This window comes from Genypterus blacodes, unplaced genomic scaffold (assembly GCF_046128005.1).
Source record: "Genypterus blacodes isolate CSIRO-AG114 ecotype Tasmania unplaced genomic scaffold, CSIRO-AGI_Gbla_v1 ptg000032l_1, whole genome shotgun sequence".
Classification (NCBI taxonomy): domain Eukaryota; kingdom Metazoa; phylum Chordata; class Actinopteri; order Ophidiiformes; family Ophidiidae; genus Genypterus; species Genypterus blacodes.
Window position 1 is genome coordinate 2,434,284 of NW_027466845.1, and position 20,686 is coordinate 2,454,969.

Below are 20,686 nucleotides of genomic sequence, written 5' to 3' on the forward strand. Positions count from 1 at the left end.
CTGGACTGTTAAAGAGCACGTAGCAGATGGATGAAACAACAGTCAGGGGAACTGGAGGGTCACAATTTAGATGAATTGCAGGACATAGCGGGCGGTGCGCCGCTGTGCTCAGTCACGGGGAGCAGATCTGTATTGTTGTATTTATTTGTGAAGCCCAGTTCCTGTGTTTGTGTATCTTTCTCCGCTCAGCGAATCCTTTTGCGAGTTGAGATATGCAATTTTTCGGTCTCCTTGTTTGTGGAATTGGCTGGTGGGACTTTAAAGTGCATTACACAGGATTTCTTCTGTAGATGGACGGCTTGTTGTTGTGGTTTCTGCGCTCAGAATAGCTGTCGTTTGTGTTTGTCATTTCAAAGACGGAGCGGCTGGATCCTCACCTGTCTGCTTTCAGGCACGCTCGCCACATTATCGTATATTTGTCTCGGCAAAATGAGGAGAGGCGATCTTCAGAATGAAGTTTGCGTTTGTGGAACATTAAGGCTGCAGCACATGAGCATTAATGAGGGAAGGTACATGACTGCCATCTGTGGCCCACTCTGCTGCATTACACCCTGGTGGCTGTTTGAAGATGAAGACGGCCAATCAACACAGCGGGAAATTAACACCAGTCACCTGCCAAAAGCTGGTCAGCTGTCAGTGGTTGGTCGGTTTTTTATATTCTGCCAACCACTTTGGCAGCAGCTAGTTTGGAAATTGTGTTCCTCTCTAAACATCATATTGATCATAACACAATAAAAGTAAAATGCTGCGAGTGTTTGAAATGAGGCGAGCTCTGCAGTGGATCAAAAGAGCCGCTTGTTTACTCAAACTCGCCTCTCTGTGATCTCGCAGACATCATTGCGCCTGACAGGCAGTAGATCCTGTCAGGTCACTTCAGTGCAACAGCATTGATTTGAAAACAACATGTTGCAGCTTGTTTTATGCCTGTAGATTGGCTCCCTGTGTGCCGTGCTTAGGAAAACACATTTCTGTGACAGTTGTGTTTGAATCTGTGAGCACGAACCACTATATTCTTTAAAAACACACTAATCTAACGTCATAAAAACACATTACAAACATAATGTTTTTGTTTTTGACCTATTTAAGAGCTGAGGTAGATTCACTGGGTAACCATGCTAAACAAAGTAATCAAACTGTTCATCCGCTTCTTCCTCCGCATCCATCTTCTTCATTATCTCACTGAGGAGGTTATTGTATTATATTGTATTAGTTGGATTAGATTAGATAGTCTTTATTGATCCCTTGCTGGGAATTGTTCAGTTACAGCAGCGACAGTATTTAACAGACACACACACTGTTTGTACTCCAAAACAATCAAAGGATAAAATATAAAAATACACAATCTGTAGTTAAATATTAAGATAAATGGGAGGTTGTATTTACACACAGGACTTCAAAACTATCTAACACAGATAAATGTACAGATTAGTAAATGTACACGATTGATTGAACCATTCAAGATCTAATGTTGGCATCATGAAGGTGAGGAAGGCTTTTGTTGGTCTGATTGTTGTTTGTTTTCCTTTTATCCCGGCTGCAGGTGATGACGCACCTCCGCGTGATCGAGGAGAGGATGAACCAGAGTCTGTCGCTGCTCTACAAGGTCCCCTATGTGGCCGAGGAGATTCAGGATGAAATTGGTGAGTGGCGCCCTGTCGCCGGCCCCCCAAGGCAGATTGGAGGAGCGGGGTGGCAGGCTGCAGTAAAACGAAGTGAAATGGAAAACGTGATTGAATTCACACACAGGATATTCTGGATGAATTTTGACAATATTTTATTTATTTTCTGGGGGTATTTCATGCAAGCTAAGTAATAATGCGACACAAACACAAATACAGGAGGGGACAAGCGGCCGAGCTTTGGCACTGTGTGTGTGAACCAATTACCAAAGACAGAGCAGTATTGTGTGCCTGTGCATGGGAGTGTAACGCAGCTATTACTCGCCGCTGCCCCCATCAGCTCCCCTCTGCAAAAATTAAATCCGTCACTGTACATTGGAGCCATCGCGAACGCATTAATCTCCGGCGGGACGAGTTAAGATGGGAATCGTCCGGATGTGGGATAATGTGCCGTGTCTCCTCGTCTTATTTTTGTTTGGTTTGGTTCATAAAAGGAGCGGTGGAGTCATGTTGTAGCACAGATTGTAAAGTGGTGTGGGTGCAGTGACAGAACTAGGTCACAGCTTTCACTGTGCTGCATCCTGTTGGGAGATGTGCAGATTTACACAGAAAATAGCTCTCAGAAAAATGACTAATTGGTAGTTAACAGAAACGAGAACAGACTTTCCCTTCGCCGTGATGGTTGAAAGAGAGCGCTCACAGTAATTGGTGCGGCTCACTTTTTGTTCATTACCTCCAATGACCCTGGTTACGTCCAATTTACACGCTGTTTCTTCCTGCAGACGAACTACTTCAGGAGCAGAAAGCCGACATGGACCAGTTCCTGTCGTCCATCTCCGAGTCCCAGCCGGACGTCACCGTGTCCTCAGAGGAGAGCGTAGAGGTCCCAGTGTCTGAGGGGAAACCCTACCGGCCCTTCCAGGTCACCTCCCTGGGATCCCGCCTGGAGCCAGAGGGTGAGCAGCCATCGGCGCCAAGTCACAGTGACGGACAGCGGCATTGAAGTCCACAATGTCGGCGTGGGGGGAACGACACCCGTCTCTCCGCGGGGCCTAAAGCGGCGTAGCGGAGTGCTGTAGTGTGGAGGAAGGATAGCTCATGTCGAAAGTGAAGCAGGGATTTAAAGTGTTTCAGGCCATTCCAAGTGGGCTGTCGGAGCCCTGGGTTTCGGAACTTATCTATTCCTGCAGAATTCCCTGTTGCCTAATCTCCAGACTTCAGTGCAACCCCACAGAAGTTGAGATGCAGAAAAGCCTCGGGCCTCGTTCAGCTCTAGAAGCTGAGAAATTGCAACTCTAAGTGAGCCGTTATGGTTCTGTTTTTGTCACGTTTGTGCCAAAACAAAAAAGATCCTCAAACAGAGAACAAAGTGAGGGATGGAGCGCTTCCAGGGAGACAGAAGGCAAAAATATGAGTAAATCCCACAAGGAACGTTTGAATATACATGCCAACAGCCCGCAGGGTTTCCTGAGGGCTCGCCAGTTCTGAAACAGCTCCTCCTTTTGAGTTTGGTTATCCCTCTAAATTGTTTTTGCATTCTTCTTACTGGACTCTTTTCATAATCAATTAACACACCTTGTTAATCTGCCTTTTTTCTATGCTCACCTGGGTTTTCTCTCTTTTCTCTCCTTCCCTTTTTTCTTTTCCCTGTTTTTTCCGTTGCTCATTTCCAATGCCAAGGCGATCTATCAGACTCCCCACGTGCCTTCAAGAAAGGTTGGTGCCTCTGCTGCCTCTTGTTTTCCCGGCTCTCACCCCCCCCCCCTTCCCCCCGCTCATCTTCAAAGCCATTCCCATTAATTTTGTTCCTTTTTCCTCCCTTATTTTGGGGCGATTTGGGATTCTCTGTCTCCCACTCTTGCTATTTTATCAGAAGCCATCTGTTCTATGCTTCATTCTCTCTCTCCACTTTTTGATCGCTCACGTGAGCTTTATGGTCGGACGTTCCCGGGAAGTCGTGGGCCTCTAAGTGTGGCAGAGATCAGTCACAGCCAGCTTCCCTCTAAGAAAGCCTCTTTAAGCGTCTGCTCGCTGTCATTACGTTCTCAGCACATTTGTCAAAGCACCTTGCTTAATTACCCCCAGACACACACACACACACACACACACACACACACACACACACACTCATCCCCCTCATCAGTTGCTGTCTTCTAGATAGAAGCTGTGTGATTCAGTGTCCCTGTCTGAATCTCGCCGTCTCTGCTCGCCCACAGCCCAGTCAGAACCGTCTGAAATGGTCCAAACCTGCCGATCTGGGCTTAAAACACACCGGGACCTCTTCCTCTTCCTCTCCATGTCGTCAAATATGAATAGAATACAGATTTCAGAGCAAATGGAGGCCAGATTCTTCTACCGAGCTTCCCGTAGAACCCCGTCCCTCTTGTGTTTGTCGTCGGTATTGTGTTTACGATCCGAGTGAACTCACTGACTGGTAGTGTGGCTGACTGTGAAAGTGTGTGCACCCTGCTGTAGCGTCTGATAACCCTGCCCAGAGTGTGTGACGTCAGCGCCACTGAACGAGGCTCGTAAACACATTGTCTCTCCCCAGTAAATCCAAAGGCAGTAATTGTTCTAATCTCATACTTAAGTCATTGGCTGAGCCCCTCAGGAGACGCCGGGGCCGCCGCCAAACTCGTCGGCCCCCGTACATCATTTAGGACCCTGCCACGGCTGCGTCTCTTTCTCCTCCCTGCTCTTGATTTATTCATGGCGTATCTGCTGTGTGTATTAATAGATACTAAGTCAGTGTGTCTGTTTCAAAGCCATTGGTCTTGCTAACATGCATTTCTGACACTCTGGCCCACTTTCTTGGTCAATCCACTTACTGAGATCCTCTGGGACTTTACAGTTTGTGTATTTTATCTGCTAAAATGCAAACACGAGTGCTATAAAGTGGTGCGATGATGAGGAGGTATTGTTGCGATGGATAGGTTTGATCAAATGAAAACACATCCGAGGGATTCCAAATCATAAATTGTGAAGTGTTTGTGTTGTATGACATGTTTATCTCACCCAGTCAAAGCATGCAACTCAGTGTTTACACAGAGATCAGAGCAATGCAGAACGCAGCTTTGAGTGGTTCCTTTGTGTAAAATGTAAGATCAGTGCGATGCGGGCATGTGACTGCTTAGCTTTCCAGCGACGCAGACGGCGCTGAATGGAAGAAAGGCCATTGTTGTCACCAGTGAGGCTGAGATCCGCTGGATACATACGTGCAGCTGTCCACCATCCATCCAGTCCGTCCCTGTGCTGTGTGTGCTCTTTTCCTGCTCCTAACTCTTCTTCTTCACCTCTCGCCAGGCTCTGCCATGTCCGGCCTAGACGGGCTGATCGGTGCCGAGGAGAGAATCATCAACAGCAAACCCAAGATCGACAATGTGGTAAGACCGCCGCCACCGCCTCCACGTTGTTATCATGTCGACGTGTGTGTATCTGGAACTTTCTAACATGCACTACAAAATGAACTGAGAGCAGCTTTGTTAAAGCCAAAACAAATAAAAAGCCTTAACACAGATACAGAGATTTTATTACCCGTAGTAAAGATATTCCATAAAAGATGATCGTCTAACAAATGACTTTTATTCCACTAGACCTCAGGCTGACACAGCTGGCTCCAGAAAAGACTGAAATGAGTGAAATAAGGGTACAAATTCTGTGACTGTGGCAAACGATTCATATTGAAATGTGTTTGTAATGAATTGGCCTAAAGTTTGGACGTTAACATGCAGAGGCTCGTATGCTGATTCTCTGTTGGTGATGAAGCACAGAGCCTCAGATCCACTGTGGCAAAGAAGTGGAGTAATGAGCACATACAGTGCTTTCACACAGCTCTCTTGAGTTCAGCTTCTAATGAGTCGGATTACTCCAGTAACTATGTTGTCATAGTTACAGCTATCTCACACTATCGCTATTTATGTGTCCCTCTTTAGCCTCTGCCAACTAACCCTCATTCATAATCAAGTCCACGCATTGTTCAGCAGTCACCGCATGCCACCTTTGTTTGTCAGACGCACCATTCCTCCTCGTGGAGCTTTCAAATCATGCTCGGCTGCTAAATGCACGCTGTGTTTCGCATGCAAATCTGAGTCCAGCGGGAAAAAGCTCTGTGTGTGTGTGTGTGTGTGTGTGTGTATCTGTGTGTGTATGACTCATGCAAGTTTTTGTACGCATGCACCTCTTTTTCTTTCTGTACATGCAAGGTTTCTAAGACGGAGCAATCTGGGGGCGTTTCAAATGACTTGGCCTTTTCTCATGGTGGTGAGGAGGCAGCCACCTCAAACCTCTCTGTTCTTGCTCACATAAATTGGACTCTGGACTGCTCTGTCTCTACAAACAGCCAATCTTTAATCTGCCCTCTGACTACGCCCACCCTCACTTTCAGTGCTTCTTCAGATTAGCAATGAGTGACTGATGGTCTGTCTGTGCTGACAGAAGGGCATCTAACTCTGTGCCCAGACGGCAATTTGTTGTTTATGCTTGCAAACCCCCTCCCTCTCTCCCTCCAGTTTGTACAAGACAGCTCCGAGTGTATCATCCCTAAACACAGATAATCCTTACACTCTACTACACTCACATTCATATTCTCTCTCTCTTTCACTTGCTCTCCCTCACTCTACATACACACGCACATAGGGTCCTACACACACACACACACACACACACACACACACACACACACACACACACACACACACACACACACACACACCAAGTGTAACCTGGGCTCCCCTGTCTGTGTTGACAGGTGATTGATGAGTCTCTGGATGTTAAAGAAGTGGTTTACAGTGCAGAGAGAGTCAGCGTTATGCATGATGATGAGCTGGTGAGTACAGCAGCGCCCTCCACAGGGCTCTATGGGGAATGTAGTTATCAGAAATGGGGAGAGGAACGAAAGAAGGAGGGAGTGTGGGAGTGTGAATAACGCAGAAATGCCAGTTCTGCAGTTGATACTGTGAAATACACCACACACACACACGCACAAACACACACACACACACACACACATGTTGGAAGAGACCCTGAATCCACAGTCTTGCACTGTGACACGTTTGGTTCAGGCGAATACGTTGTGGTCATTTCTGCATGGATGCATGTTTGCTATGTGAATGTGTCTGAATGTACACATGACAATCTCAGTTCATACATACTGAATGTGAATCCACACAAACTGAGGGCGCTCTCGGTTTATGTGTGAGGATGAGCAGGAAATGATCCCCCGGCGGCTGTTTGCATATGATTAGTTTGTGTCATACATGCCAGATGACTGAAGGCAGAGTAGCTGACTGTGGTTGTATCATGAACAGGCCGACATATTAACACTCTGCACAAAGTCACATTTCATGCATGCATACACAATGGTCACTCTCGGTTGAAGTCAATCACATCTGACAAAATCTAGAATGAATCCATGACAGTGTTTGGGTAAGTTGTCCTCCAGTTACTCGAGCGCAGTTTAAAGCTTTTGTTAGGAAGGTTAAATTCTAAATGTGATTTTTTTATTACAGTTTGGCAGAGTTTAAATTATTATGGAGAAATCTAATTTCAGTTGTCGCGACTAAGCAGTTCTTCTTTGTTTATGCACGAAGAAGTGTAACTACTTTAGCTGTAGCTGGAGGGGAGCTTTACCTTTTCATACATTATCATATAACACAACAATATCACAACAATGTCAGTTTTTCCTGTTCTGCTAAAGTAAATTACCAAGCTAAATCAAATAAAACATTCCGACATCTGATGAGTTGTGTTGTGCTCAGCCGTGTCTGTGTTTATGGTCTCCTCACTGTCGCTCTCTCTCTCTCTGTCGCTCCCTCTCTCTGCTGCTCTCTTTGATTCTACCTGGTAGGAGTCCTACCGCCCTCTGGGAGAGGACTTCAGCTTTAGTAGCAGTGCACTGATTGGCCTGCTGGTGATCGCCGTGGCCATAGCAACTGTGATTGTGATCAGCCTGGTGCTGCTGAGGAAGAGGCAATATGGCACCATCAGCCATGGCATCGTGGAGGTGAGGCACCACGCCACACACACACACACACCTAAGGAGGGGTTTAGGTTGTAAACTGCACACACTAATTCTGCCAATAAGCTGCGATCCATCTTACACAAAGTGTCAGACTCTGAATAAATTATCATGTTTTATGTAAATGGACTTTCATTACTGCACGGTAAATTACATTATTGTCCATATAGCATTTGCATATGACACACACATGTTCTTGAGACACGATTGATGGCTGTTGACGTCGTCGCGGTAACTCATCGGCATTGTCCTCATTGTCCTCCTCTGGTCCAGGTTGACCCCATGCTGACACCAGAGGAACGCCACCTCAACAAGATGCAGAACCACGGCTACGAGAACCCCACCTACAAATACTTGGAGCAGATGCAGATCTAGCCTGAGCCTGCAGGTGGTGCTGTGGAGTCTGACCGAGGAAGGCAAAACGAGGGGAACATACTGTACTACTGACCAATAACATATGATGCTATCCTTAAAATTATTTGCATACATCCCAAACTCCATTAACTGGTTTGTTCAAAACAGTCCTTAAGTAATGCTACTACTTCCACTACTGCTACTATTGTACTATAGAGCTCTTTTTGATCATGTTTCTTTTTGAAAAGGTGATGTATCTACCAATTTGCATTCTGGAAAATGTGATTCTGCAGATTTCTCTGTAATTATGATGATATCAGATCAAGATGTACAACATTTCCTCCGATGTTTTCTTTTGTTTTTTAAAAAAAGTGTAAGGCAAATCAAGAAAAGTTCAATGTTTTTGAGTAGAACTCGTCAAACTGACATGCCAGACGCCGATGGTTTCCTGATGGTTTTCTCAAAAAGAATTGGTGTTTTTTTCCTTCTTCTCTTAATAGATTGCTTGTATATGAAGGTTGTTTGTACCAATTAAAATGTATAGCGAAACGAGAAATGAGAAAAAAATGACAACAAAATCCTGATTTACTTTTCTGTTCTTTGTTATGATGACAGACAAAATATACATATTACAGTTGAAATATATATATATATATATATAAATATATATATGAGAATAGATGTTTTTATTCCACCTTTTTCCCAGGGAAGAGGTTCCGACTCGGCTTAAAGGTTCTAAGCGTGATGACGTGAGTTGCTTTTGCAGGCATACTGCTGGAAAGAGGTGGACTAAGTGAGGGTGTGCACAGGCCCCCAGCTCAAACACATCAGAACCGACTCTGCTGAACCCCTTATCTCCTCCCACACACACACACACACACACACACCATTAGTGGGTAAATAGATAAAGCATCAGATGAAGTAAAAACCTATTGATGTGTTACATAACTGAATGTAATGTGGAAGCCTTTCTCTATACTTTGTACCTGATGTGTTCCCTTGTGGCGCTGGTTTGACTGACAAAAAGCCACAAACTTGATTTTGTTTTGCACAAATGACCTAAAGCAAACTCCATAAACTAATCTGAAGATAAATTTGGGGGATGATGAGCACGTGTTGGAGGTCTGTGCTGGTCCTAAAGTGCAAGAGAAGTCTGGAGATCGATAAAAAGCCACCAATAAAAGACAAGTTGGAGCTGGAGGGCTGTGCAGGCAGACAGAGACACACAGAAAGACGAGGCTTGGAGAGCTGGTTTCTGAAAAAAAAAAAGCTATCTTATTGTATTTTTACAGGTAGAGAATGGCACAAACGAGTTAACTGAATCCTGGAATCCTCTTTTCTCTTTCTATTAGTATCGTCTTTGTATGCCTGTATAGTTGATGTTGCAATCATGGCTTTTTTTCTGGAGGATTTCCTGTGGTGTGCATTGTTCTTAAATGAAATGATATATATTTTTAAGTTTGTTTTCTTGTTTTCTATTTTTTTCTTCTTCTTCTTCTCTTCCTGTGACAGTATCTCTGTATGTGACTGTCTCACTATGCACCCAATCAGCTTCAATCTTGTAACTGCCTGCTTGATTGTGGGAGGAAACTGGGGACTAATATAATATGCATATTAGTGATTTTAAACATTTTGAATGACACCAATGGAAACAGATTTATGGTTACAGGGGGGATACACATCAATAAACTCACAACTTCCATATGCCTGTCTCCTGCCCTTCCTTAGAGTGATGCACGGACCTATCTGTAGTCTGAAAGATAACATTGGTGTAGCGGTCCCATATGGTCTAGCGGTTAGGATTCCTGGTTTTCACCCAGGCGGCCCGGGTTCGACTCCCGGTATGGGAACTTACTCTTTAACTTCTCCGTTATTGGTAATGACTCCTTCACTAATCAATAGAAAGCTTCCTAAATGTTACAAGCCTTCTGAGTATCTCTCATAATATCAGACGTAAGTATGTCCTCGTTCTATTACGTTAATTCTCCCCTCTTCACAAGTCCTTTAATATTTCCCAATCTTGCTTTAATCTTTAATCTTTAACTGTAAATTTAACATTTGAAATGTGTCCTTTGGTCCTTTTCCACATCCAATGGTTTACGAATATAATAGGTATTGCAATAACGAATCACATTTGATAAATAGAAACCGATGTATTGTTAATGGAAATAATGAGTTGCATCCCAAAAGGCTTTAGGGTTTTGTCTTATATTTTGTCTTTGGAGGTGAATCCTTTCAGACAGAAATAAATACACCAAATGAATCATGTCCAGACAGAATGGGGGGATTTCCTCAGAGCGGGGGCGTGTTGTGTGCGTGTGTGTGTGTGTGTCATATGTCTCATGATGGATTTTGAGTTGTAGGTGATGTTCAGGTGATTCAGGACAGATGACTCATCAAACCTGCTCAAGGGTTACAAATCACACGACTCATTCTAAAAATAGACTGAGTGAAACTCTCAATGATGACAGTTTCGGAGTAAAATCACTGTCAGTGATTTCAAAACAATGCGACGACAAAACGTAAACTTAACGAATGTCACAATTTCTACCTAATTAAGGCAGCGTTTTGATATTCCTCCGGTCATAAACGCGTCATTTCTGAGAGCAGCCATGACGCGGCGTTACCTGTCACACACAGGTAAACGGGAAGTGGCTCCGCGGAGGCCCCGCCCACTGAAACCCAACTCTCCCGGAAAAGGTGTTTGTGCCCGGAGCTGGAGTGACACAGGTAGGCGACATACTGCGAACAGGCGAGCACAGGCGGAGCCCTCGGTGTGTGTTAAACCACGCGAGGACATTTTTTACTTCACTTCTTGTTTTTGTAATTGCGTTTTTTTTAGTTAATTGACCGTTTGTACCGTCGGTGTTTCAGTCCCCGCGTCGCGAGGCCTGCAGGTTCACCTACAGGGAAACAGACCGGGAGAGGCTCGCGCGCCCAAACCAAGCCTGAGAGAGGAGGAAGGGCAAGAGGAAGAGTGTGTTTGTGTGTGTTTATAGGTGGTTTTCAGTCTGAAAAGAGTCATTTGACCCCCCCTGATGGACTACATGAACAGTGGAATGAGATACACCCCAAAGACGGTAAGTTGACTTGACCTCAGCTGGTGAGGGGACAGGTGGTGGCTTGGTTTCATCATGGCTCAAGTTTGTGCGTTATTCCTGGCGAAAACAGTGTCCATTGTGTTAAATAGGTCATACTTTTACAATGTTCCTCTGAAACGCTATTAGGAAGTGAACAGAAGCGAGCTAGAAACTTCAAATATATGCAGGCAAATGCTCCTGCTGGGTGTAAATGTTGAGATTTCAGGTTTTCTGGTATGTGCCTACAGGTTAAAACCCAAGGTCAACACTGAACTATGACACAATTGTGAGGTAGACAGAATATAGACGTGAAATAATGGCTAACAACCATGGAATGTCAGTAAAACACAAGACGCAAGCATAAGAAAATGAAAACAAGGAATGTGTCTTACAGTTAACACAGGTGTTGCACAAGTGAGGTGGTATTTTGGTGTAATACTGAGCAATAATACTAAATCTAGACATTGCTAGCTCAGCAGTGTAGAGGTGTCAGCAGATCTTTGGGTGTTTTTAACCCAAATAACCCCAAACACACAGGTCTGCCTGGAGACAACATGTAGTAATGAGGATAAAAGAATCAAAACAGTGCAAACAAATGCCTTCATGTCCTTGCCATGACATTTTAGGCGTGCTTCCACATTTTACTCCTCCTCACAAAGAGCCTTAACCCTCTCTGCAACCTCAAGTCTGAAGACGTTTGCATGGCGAGAAAATGAGCACAGTTGTCGGCCGGATTGTTCCTATTTCTACAGTCCAGCACGACATCGGTGTGTGTCTGAATGCAGTCAGTCAGCGAGGGGCAGATGGTTGAATTCCTCCAGCTTCCTCTGCCCTGTTGTGACTTGTTGACTGCAGACCTTTTTTTTTTGCCTGCAAAGTGAAGATCAAACTGCGATTCGGTCACAGTTTGATGATAAATACGAGCAATCGCCTCACACGTCGGTATTCTTGAATAAATCACTCGCGACGTCACGGTGCCAAGCATTTTTCCTTCAGCAGTTGCTCTGTGTATCAGTTGGAAAAAATATTGTAATAGCGTTTTGTTTTTCTCGCCATTTGTAGCACTTCCTGTAGAACAAACACCCCGGGCGGTGAAAGCACATCTCGTGTAATGGTTGGTGAATAAACAAAAGAGACCCACACAAAAAAGGAATCGGAGTAAATATCCATTCCACAGACTGCTGTAAGTGCTCCACCATGAGAGAAATAGGAGTCCTGCTCAGTCAAGCCGCTGTGTTGAATGCTTGAGATGTCTCAGGGTTCTTAAGAGCGCAGTGTGATTCCTCTTGTCGTTCAGGATCATTTTCAGGTTGGAGGACGGGAAGAGAACGCTTCCATGCTTTATGTACTTAAATAGCACAGTAACTGCTGCTGTGCTTTTGTACTGCAGAAGACTCTAGTTAAAGAAAGTGAAGACATTTTCAAGTTCTCTACCGGTTGACCCAGTAACCCGGCGTGAGTCTGGCCTGTAATGTTACACGACGTGCCGTCACAGAAACTTGTTGTGATTCCTCCGTAGGCGCACAAGTGGTGTGGTCCCAGCAGGTTTGACAGGATTTTACTGAAACCTTTTGCGCTCCCTCCCCCTCCCGTTTCACTCCAGTATCCACAAAGCGGTGACTCAGGCACGCAACTCCCTGTCAATTCATTAAAGAAAAACACAAGGAAGCGTTTGATTGGCAGCTTTTGTCGGAAAACCTCTTGAGAGAATCAAGACAGCGGAGTGTATTTGTCAGAGAAACGTATTTTGTCTGTGTTCATGATATATGTGCACACTTTAGCTCAGCCACTTCATCTTCTTCTCTGGTTTGTTGGGTCACTCAGCTGCGACACTCCTACAATACACAAGTACCTACTCGCTGACTGCTGCTGTCACATACTTCCAGTGGTGTATCTCGCACACATCTATTCCTGTAGGACATTCAAACCGTCCCAGGTTGCCTTTAAAGTAACACAACCATGACAGATACACATATATTGTATCCATTATGCCACATTTGATTGCTTCTGTTTTCCCCTGTCTTTCCTTGTTGCACCGTTTAGGAGTCCACGACATTTTTCATAGCGTTTGTACTTTGCACAGTATAATATCAGCTTGGTTTCTCTTTATGTCTCCCAGGACCGGGACTGGGATCCCGCTGTCCAGTTCCTGCCGGCGTCTGATAACAAAAAGCTGGAGAAGAAGAAGGGTCCAGGGAAGATCGGAGCTGTGATCGGCATAGTTATCTTCGCCGCTGTAATTGCACTTATGACAGGACTGCTGGTGTGGCATTTCCACTGTAAGTAACCGCTCCCTCCGTCCACTCAGGTACAGAATCACACAAAAGGTTTGGACGGAGAATGTAAACAAATAAAGACCACAGAGCTCCACTTCAGCTAATCAGCTGTGGTCAGAGCTAGTAGAGATGGTTAATGTGCAGTGATGTGATACTTGAGCACCAGCACGGTTTAAGGATGAAGATGATGTGGTGCGGAGACGTAGACGGGTCCTCATTCTCCGTGTGTGTGTGTGTGTGTGTGTGTGTGTGTGTGTGTGTGTGTGTGTGTGTGTGTGTGTGTGTGTGTGTGTGTGTGTGTGTGTGTGTGTGTGTGTGTGTGTGTGTGTGTGTGTGTGTGTGTGTGTGTGTGTGTGTGTGTGTGTGTGTGTGTGTGTGTGTGTGTGTGTGTGTGGTCCTGCAGTCCGTAAAAACGTACGGGTGAAGAAGCTGTACAGCGGCTCCATGCGAATCACCAACCAGGTCTTTGAGGACGCCTACGAGAACCCCAACAGCACCGAGTTCAAAGCCCTGGCCAAGCAGGTGGCCACACAGGTAAGACCGCCCATCAGATTCACTTCAAACGCCCGCCTTATCATCCTAATCTCATCTCCTATCTAAAACGCGTCATGTTTTTGCCGTCTCTCTCAGCTCAGAGCTATTTACACCAAGAGTCCACAGCTGGCCAAGTACTACGTTGGATCCACGGTTCAGGCCTTCAGGTACGGGCCAGCACGTCGGTCACTGTGTTTGTCTGATCACAAATGAACCACATGCCTGTTCTGCTCCTTTATGCCTCTGTTGTTTGTAATGAAAGCAAGACGTGTGTGTTTGTGATCCATCTGCAAACACCTGTCTTAACTAAACTGACAGACTGAGGCTTTGACTTGTTTCTCCCAGTGAAGGCAGCGTCATGGCCTACTGCCTGTCCGAGTTCGACGTCCCTGCCAGCCAGGAGGCAGCTGTTGACAAGGTCATGGCAACTTTGGACAAACTAGTGGACAAAGAGCAACGCTCCATAAAAAAAAACTCCAACGCTCTGGTCTTTGAGGACGTGGTGTCATCAGGTAGAGTCGGATTCCAAATGGCACTGATTGGTTCCACTTATGCTGCCAGTGTGGTGGATTTATTTTCACGCGTGTTTGTTTTGTCTCGCAGCACTCGACACTCGCTTGATTTCAACGTCGTTTGATGGTGAGTAATTTGCTTGCATTTAAAACGGCTTCTTCCCAGAGTTAATAATTCACAGGGCGTGGAACATTTTACCATAGCTGCAAACATTATTGCCTTTGGTCAGAGCAAATAATGAAGGTTGGTGCTTTTATAAGAAGCTTAAGTCAGAACTCTGTAAAGATGCATTGTGCCACGTTTGTATTCATCTGAAAAGTACATTCTGTCAGGCACGATGGACATGTTTATGCTCATATTTAGAGAAAACTGTGGGAGAGAATATTAGGGTCACATTGAATGATTCTGAGAGGTCAGAATTCTGGATTTTCACTCCAAACTCTTCCCCTCAGATTTCCTCAGGTTTTCCCAGCATACGAGGTCCAACCACATCGCATCCATCAAGTCCCCCGGCTTCCCCAACAAACCGTATCCCGCCAACACCTTCATGCAGTGGCAGCTGAGAGCCGACCAAGGCTACGTCATCAAACTGGACTTTGACAACTTTAACCTGGAGGAGAACTGCAAGAACGACTTTGTCAAAATCTACGACTCCCTGGTGGCCATCGAGAGCCGCGTCATGGATGAGTGAGTTTGACCTTTGGCTCGCCTCAATCAGTAACCCTGCCGCTCGGTGCGCTTTGGGTTCATCGTGGGTTTGTTTTCATACCAAGACACATACAGTAGATACTTCAGATTAGAGGAAAGGAATGATTGTTTTGGTCAGATGGTCAGAAAGCATCACATGTAGCTTTCCATTGTCGTATACGTTTCACAATGAACACACAATAATGTAAAAGATGATCACAACATCAAATCAGCTGTTAGAAATTTGATAACAATCTTGGTCAGTTAGTCGCGGCTCTTCAGACAGTTCATGTTGTGCGTTTCTCCTCCGCAGGATGTGTGGGTACGTCTCACCGAGCCAGCCTATGACCTTCCTATCATCTAGCAACGTCATGCTGGTGACCTTGGCTACAAATGAGAAGAAGAACTTCCCGGGATTCCAAGCGCACGTTTCCCAAATCCAGCGTGGAAGTAAAGGTAACACGGACGGCAGCGCTGGCTTGTTGACGCCGCAAGGTTTGTGATGAGCTGAACTAACGCCCGTCCTTTTGCTTTTTGTGTCAGAGCTGGCATGTGGCGGTCAGCTGAGAGGTGTCTCAGGCACGTTCACTTCCCCCAACTATCCCAATTACTACCAGCCCAGAATCGTGTGTGAGTGGAACATCGAGGTGAGACAAAGTGTTTGTTTTCTGTTCTGCTCCTCGTCAGATCCCAGGTCAGACGTATTCATCAGTTTTCCTCTCTGTGTGTCATTAATGAAGGTCCCCACTGGTAAAGTGGTGAAGATCACGTTCTCAAAGTTCCTCCTGGCTGAACCCGGACAAGAGAAGGGCACCGACTGTCGCAAGGACTATGTGGAAATCGAAGGAAAGAAGTGAGTCCCTGCCCCGAAGACGTCAAAGAGGTTAATAGGTGTTGCGTAACAGGACTGACATGTCGCTGCTTGTGTTTTGCGTCCTCATTCAGAGTGTGTGGAGAAAAGGAGGCTGGCGAGGTGACGGAGGTCAGCAAAACCAACAAAATGAGCGTAGTGTTCCTGTCTGACCGCTCCTATGTGGACAGAGGCTTCTCTGCTTCATACGAGGCCATCGACTCTAAAGACCGTGAGTCCCACAGACACAAAGCTTCTCCCACTCCATGATGACTGAAGCTTAAGGGTTAAGCTGTCATTACCTAAACTTTGTTTTTCTTATTTTATGCATTGTTAGTGGTACTGTTTTGTTCATTTCAGTGTTTAAGTATTATTTTTCTTACATTTTTTGCCTTTTGTTTCCTGATTTGATCTTCTCATTGTGTTAGCACTTTGTCTCATCCCCATGTGTTTGGTTCTACTTGGTTAAACTATTATAATATTACTATTGCTGTTATTACCATAGTTGCTATTACTATTATTATTGATCCTGCTGTGTATCTGTTTTGTGTATGGACAGTCACTCTGAGCTGCATGTGTGTCTGTCCACAGCTTGTCCCGCTCAGTTCAAGTGTGCGACGCAGCGCTGTGTTAAATCACAGCTCAGATGTGACGGCTGGAACGACTGCGGCGACATGAGCGACGAGTTGAACTGCAGTGAGTACAGATAAAAGCCCACAACCTCGAGCTACAACAGACGATTGTGAGTTGCGATGTTGTGTAGTGAGCGTGATGAAATCTTCATTACAAAATGGCAGCCCTGCATCCCGGATCCTCGGGGTAACTAGAGCGCTCGCTGTTGTGGACCTCTGTAATCAGTAGCTGTTTATACAAGACGCCTCAAGATACGAGACTTAAATGTCCTGCTTGTCCTGGAATCACCTGCTGACTCTGCATTTCATTCCATTACTTCACTTAATGTGTTCTTTTCTATTCTTCTTTTCCCAGAGTGCAAATCAAACCACATCCAATGTAAAAACGGCCTCTGTAAGCCGGACTTCTGGAAGTGCGACGGCGTGGACGACTGCGGCGATAAAACAGACGAGCAGGACTGCGGTAAGATCGGCTGACGCTGACACGTTTTACGCAAGTGCGGCAACGTTCTCGGCCCGTTTTCTCACCAGGCTTCTCCTTCAAACAGGCGGGTGTAAAAGCGGAGAGGTGATGTGCCGGAACAGCAAATGCGTGTCAGAAAAGAAACGATGCGACGGCCGGGACGACTGCGGGGACGGCTCAGATGAGCTGGACTGCTCGAGAGGTGAGACTTTTTGGCGTCCTCTTTCAGAAAATGCTTTTCCAACAATCTCAATCTCACTTTTCACATCTTTTTCTTTCCCGTGTGTAAAGGTGACGTGCGCTGCACCGACCTCACGTACAGATGCAAAAACAACAAATGCATCAGCAAAGTGAACCCAGAATGTGACGGGACACTGGACTGTGAGGATGGATCCGACGAGGCCAACTGCGGTACGTTTCCGCCTTCATCGGGGGTCCATTAGCATGATTTATAGCGATTAGCTGCCAGACGTTATCCTCATCTTCATTATTCCACTTGCAAAACCAAGCAGATGTGGTCGCAGCTCAGACCTCCGCCCTCACTCCCAGCATGCTCCAACAGGCCTCTGTCTTTCTGTTGTTCTCCTCTCAGACTGCGGCAGGAATTTGTTCAAGACGTCGCGTATCGTGGGCGGCCAGGAGGCGGAACAAGGGGAGTTTCCCTGGCAGGTCAGCCTCCACATCAAAGGCTTCGGCCACGTGTGCGGAGCCTCCATCATCAGCCCGCAATGGCTGGTCACCGCCGCCCACTGTGTGCAAGACGACGCCAAGACCAGGTAGACTCTCGGTTGATTCCCCTTCCCATTTCCGCCATGTGTTGCCTTCAAGGTCGTGGATTAAGTGATTATCCAGTGAACTGACTGAAGTCCTCACAGGTAGAAGAGTCCGGTAACTGTAACCTTGCTGACAGTCGTGTAAACATTTAGCTACACAAGTGAAATCTTAGATGTCAGTGTGTTAACAAGAAACAGGAGGCTGGACTGTGTGGGTGTGAATCATTTAAAGGCACCTTCAGTCTGCTGCTCACACGTGTAGGTGCAAGTTACCTCAGGTTGTCAAACTCTATACCCCGATGTCGAATTGACTACCTGTTATTAATTAGAACAGTTTAAGGACAAACCTGTTTGTGTGTGTGTGTGTGTGTCATCAGATACTCCCAACCCGGCACTTGGGAAGCTTTCTTTGGCCTTCACACCCAGAGACAGAATGGAAAGACGGTGGTGAAGAAGAACCTGAAGCAGGTCATATCCCACCCCAACTACAACGCCTACACCTACGACAACGACATCGCCCTGATGGAGCTGGACAGCCCTCTGACCTTCACCGACTACATCCGGCCCATCTGCCTGCCGGCGGCGCAGCACGTTTTCGCCGTGGGGAACTCCGTGTGGATCACCGGGTGGGGCGCCACGCGAGAAGGAGGTGAGTCCAGATCGCTGTGGAAGCCTCAGACGTCTCAGACTAGCACCCCCTAGAGGACGCATTGTTTGTGCTCACACAACTATAGAATAATAAAAACGTAAAGAAGATCACACCTTGGTCTTTGGTGCGATTAGACGGTTTGACACGTTCTCTGTCTTCTCTAACCCAGGATCAGCTGCATCGGTGCTCCAGAAGGCTCAGGTCCGCATCATCAACAGAAAAGTATGCGACAAACTGATGGGGGGGCAGATCACGTCCCGGATGATGTGTGCCGGCGTGCTCACGGGAGGAGTGGATGCTTGTCAGGTAGCATAACAGCTGGACACACACACACACACACAAACACACATAACACACACACACACACACACACACAGAATATCAGTGTATAGAATATCATCTAACACACGTGTCCCGTTGCTTTTGTTAGGGTGATTCTGGCGGCCCTCTGTCGTATCCGTCCGGCAGTCACATGTTCCTGGCCGGAGTCGTCAGTTGGGGCGACGGCTGCGCCCGCAGGAACAAACCCGGCATCTACACGACCATCACCAAATTCCGCGGCTGGATTCAGGAAAAGACAAAAGTGTAGAATGGCCTGGGAAGCGTTGGGAGCGGGGGTCAGGCGAGGTCGACCTGAACACAGACGAGGAACTGCAGCACGGACGCTTTGTCAGGTCAGCCACACGCCACTCTGCAGGGCCCAAAGCTCCGCCCCCCCCTGTGGAGAATGCACTGTTTGCTTGAAGAGTAAATCAAACAAATTTTAGCGTCTGCTGCAGTTTGTACGAGAGGAGACTCGTGGTTTTTGGTGTGACGTTTTGAAATGTAAATAAAGGTTTTTATTTTATATCTGTGTTTTTAGCGATTGTGGTCTTACCGTGTGTGTCCATGTTCCTCACAGGAGGAGTAGCTTTCGGGTGTGATTGTTACAAATGTACTGAAGAATTTAAATGCACACGGAGCATGGCTGTGTAAATTATGCTTCATCCGCCGCTGTAGTGAGAATGAATTCCATTTTTGTGTTTCCTTGTCGTCTTTTGTTGTGAAACGATGGCGGCGAGCTCCATCCATCCTACCTCCTATGGCTTGGTATCTTTAAGCATTTAGATGTTGATTTGTAGTCTGGCAGTGGATCCTTAAACGTTGGGTGAGGTAATGCTTTTGCGTGCATGTGTTCTTTTCATCAGGGGTGGCATTTTATTTTTAAAATATGTGAACAACAAAACAGTCAAATCTCCGGTTTGAACCTTCCGTGTCCCATAACGACCTTGTGCACTCAACATTTCACGAGTACAGTCAGCCCCAGTCTATCCATCAGACCTGTGTAAATGTGTATTTTATAATAAATGTTTTTAAATGAAATATTCTATGACATCAGCCATTATTTGCATTTGTATTCCGACACACTGACGCGCAACTCGTCTTTTCTGCTGCTCCTCATTTACATCCACTTGATAACTAAAGCAGTTTCACTTCTGCACTCTGAAACATTTGCAATACAAATTGTCTCCACCTCAGCAGGACGTGTCTCAGACGGACAGCCTGCTGTGAGACGCGAGAGGGACATTTGTATTGTGTGTCTGTGTGTGTATTGCAGAGGACAATGTTTACAAATATACTCCTGCCCTCATGTGGCCAATTTGAACACTGCATGCATTGGCTGTGTTGCATTCAGGGTCACAGTGGGGGCTGGAGCTGATCTGCCTCTGGATCAGCCCCCTCTGTAGAGACACACAGGTTTGGGACAGGGCAGCGATGGAGAACTCCACCAAAGCTGCGCACTACGAATGGGAGTACTATTACGGTTACCTCGACCCCCAGATTGTGGATGAGAGCAAGCTGAAGTACAACAAATGTAAGTTTTTAATGCCATGTGTGATTCTGCTGTTCCTCCTCTTAAACACCATAACATCAGCATTCCTCTTTTCCTTTCAGACTCCATTGTTATTATATTCTGGATCGTCCTGGCAGCTTTTGTGGGACTCCTCTTCCTCAGTTTGTCTCTGTCCAACAGTGGAACTCTGCTGAGGTGAGTAACGACTAAAATGCTCTCAGAAGTGTTTTATTTAAGACTTTAGGTGACTGTTTACTGTTGTTTTAACACTTATCAATGTTTTTGCAGGGTTAACATATCTCGATTGAGGAGACGCCACAGAACATCCGATGCTTGACTGACCGTCATGAATCAGGATACTTTTCATGTATGTAGCATGAAAATAATGTACACAAATGAATTTAAT

At 45.9% G+C, this 20,686-nt stretch overlaps 3 protein-coding genes and 1 non-coding gene across 5 annotated transcripts in view; all 4 read left to right on the forward strand.

The window, feature by feature from the left end:
* The window catches only part of aplp2 (amyloid beta (A4) precursor-like protein 2), a 49,386-nt gene extending 40,097 nt beyond the window's left edge, over nucleotides 1-9,289 (forward strand). The window contains exons 12-17 of the mRNA XM_076146419.1: nucleotides 1,541-1,640; nucleotides 2,402-2,575; nucleotides 4,923-5,002; nucleotides 6,367-6,444; nucleotides 7,465-7,620; nucleotides 7,909-9,289. Coding sequence (XP_076002534.1) covers nucleotides 1,541-1,640; nucleotides 2,402-2,575; nucleotides 4,923-5,002; nucleotides 6,367-6,444; nucleotides 7,465-7,620; nucleotides 7,909-8,010 — 690 coding nt within the window. The 3' untranslated portion in view covers nucleotides 8,011-9,289. The remainder of the gene's footprint in view (nucleotides 1-1,540; nucleotides 1,641-2,401; nucleotides 2,576-4,922; nucleotides 5,003-6,366; nucleotides 6,445-7,464; nucleotides 7,621-7,908) is intronic.
* Nucleotides 9,290-9,767: 478 nt separating this feature from the next.
* On the forward strand, nucleotides 9,768-9,839 carry trnae-uuc (transfer RNA glutamic acid (anticodon UUC)). Its single transcript has one exon. It is a non-coding gene; the product is annotated as a tRNA-Glu (tRNA).
* Nucleotides 9,840-10,648: 809 nt separating this feature from the next.
* Nucleotides 10,649-19,808, forward strand: st14a (ST14 transmembrane serine protease matriptase a). 2 transcript variants are annotated; one of them, XM_076145981.1, is made up of 20 exons: nucleotides 10,649-10,719; nucleotides 10,864-11,069; nucleotides 13,189-13,348; nucleotides 13,749-13,879; nucleotides 13,976-14,046; nucleotides 14,225-14,391; nucleotides 14,483-14,518; nucleotides 14,845-15,079; nucleotides 15,393-15,535; nucleotides 15,623-15,726; nucleotides 15,820-15,932; nucleotides 16,025-16,161; nucleotides 16,521-16,625; nucleotides 16,917-17,024; nucleotides 17,110-17,226; nucleotides 17,316-17,435; nucleotides 17,617-17,800; nucleotides 18,175-18,446; nucleotides 18,616-18,752; nucleotides 18,877-19,808. In XM_076145981.1, exons 2-20 carry the CDS (start codon nucleotides 11,028-11,030, stop codon nucleotides 19,033-19,035), a joined length of 2,541 nt encoding a protein of 846 aa, XP_076002096.1. In that variant the 5' UTR covers nucleotides 10,649-10,719; nucleotides 10,864-11,027; the 3' UTR covers nucleotides 19,036-19,808. The 2 variants fall into 2 exon arrangements, with proteins under 2 accessions (XP_076002096.1, XP_076002095.1); XM_076145980.1 differs by having other exon boundaries at nucleotides 10,691-11,069.
* Nucleotides 19,809-19,866: 58 nt separating this feature from the next.
* On the forward strand, nucleotides 19,867-20,643 carry mrap (melanocortin 2 receptor accessory protein). The gene is made up of 3 exons (XM_076145982.1): nucleotides 19,867-20,301; nucleotides 20,382-20,475; nucleotides 20,569-20,643. Exons 1-3 carry the CDS (start codon nucleotides 20,202-20,204, stop codon nucleotides 20,615-20,617), a joined length of 243 nt encoding a protein of 80 aa, XP_076002097.1. The 5' UTR covers nucleotides 19,867-20,201; the 3' UTR covers nucleotides 20,618-20,643.
* The last annotated feature ends 43 nt before the right edge of the window (nucleotides 20,644-20,686 follow it).